The following is a 1029-nucleotide window of genomic DNA, read 5'->3' on the forward strand; positions in this document are numbered from 1 at the left end:
TGTGCGCGTCAGCGCAAGGCACGGAGACCTGTTAACTCTTATGGTTGATTGGTCGCCTTGTTTTACGGTATTTACTGTACTTTTATTACGGTATTTACTGTCTGCTGTCTATTGTGCTAGCCTCGATGATTCGCGTCACAGATTTGTGCATGCGTGCTGTTCCCAAGGGTGTGTGAACCCTAGGGTTAGGCGTTCGCAACGACGTTCGTTTGCTTACGTTGGACCTGAGCCCAGGCTCAGAGTGATTTACTGTGATTTGAGGTATATCATTCGCTAGTGGCTAAGCTTCGTCTGAACGGTATCTTAGTCAGGGATTAGTTTACGGTATTGTATACGAGTTAGGCATTGTGTTTACTAGTCACGATGGTATTGACTCGTAGTGGCAAGAGTTCGAATAGAGTCGTTGATCATTCGGGTCAACGGAACCCAGTTGGGAACATTGTGAAGATTAAGGAACGTGCTTGTCGTACGGTTCGTTCTAGGATTTCAGGGAAAGTTAAAAGTGATCCCAGTCACTACGCGCAACGTTTACCTACACTAACTGGGAATTTACCTACACCTGTGGTCAGTGATCACCGCCGTTGTGCACATTCTACCGGGATTGGTTCTCTGAGAGGTGATGACCCCAAGGCCGCTCAAGGGTGTATGGACTATGATGTGGTTGGTCTTAAGGGTTCGTTTGGTGGTTTGGGTACTCCTCTCGAAGAATCTTCGACTCTGTACGCCATAGAGAATACTATCCGGAAGTCTTCCTATGGTTCTAGTTGTGAAGGATTAGAACTAGGAACTGACTCTATACTGGTTGAAGATCATCCTTATGTATGGCTGCCGACGTTCGGTATTCTACGTAAGGAGCTACTAGAGGGTCCAGAATGTCAAGATATCCGGGGCGGTATGCCTACGGTCCTGGGGAACTCGGAGGCGCCCGATATGATGGTCACACAAGCTGAACAGGGGAAGCTTAATGGACCTTCCAAGCGAGTATCTATGTCCAAGGAGTAGCGAGACTACGACCTGCTTATCTGCACT

At 47.8% G+C, this 1029-nt stretch overlaps 1 protein-coding gene across 1 annotated transcript; it reads left to right on the forward strand.

The window, feature by feature from the left end:
* Positions 1-645: 645 nt before the first annotated feature.
* Positions 646-1002, forward strand: Pmar_PMAR001904 (hypothetical protein; the record flags this gene model as incomplete). Its single annotated transcript, XM_002782051.1, has 1 exon — positions 646-1002. One exon carries the CDS (start codon positions 646-648, stop codon positions 1000-1002), a length of 357 nt encoding a protein of 118 aa, XP_002782097.1.
* Positions 1003-1029: the final 27 nt, after the last annotated feature.

This window comes from Perkinsus marinus (assembly GCF_000006405.1).
Source record: "Perkinsus marinus ATCC 50983 genomic scaffold scf_1104296940272, whole genome shotgun sequence".
NCBI classification, from domain to species: Eukaryota; Perkinsozoa; order Perkinsida; family Perkinsidae; genus Perkinsus; species Perkinsus marinus.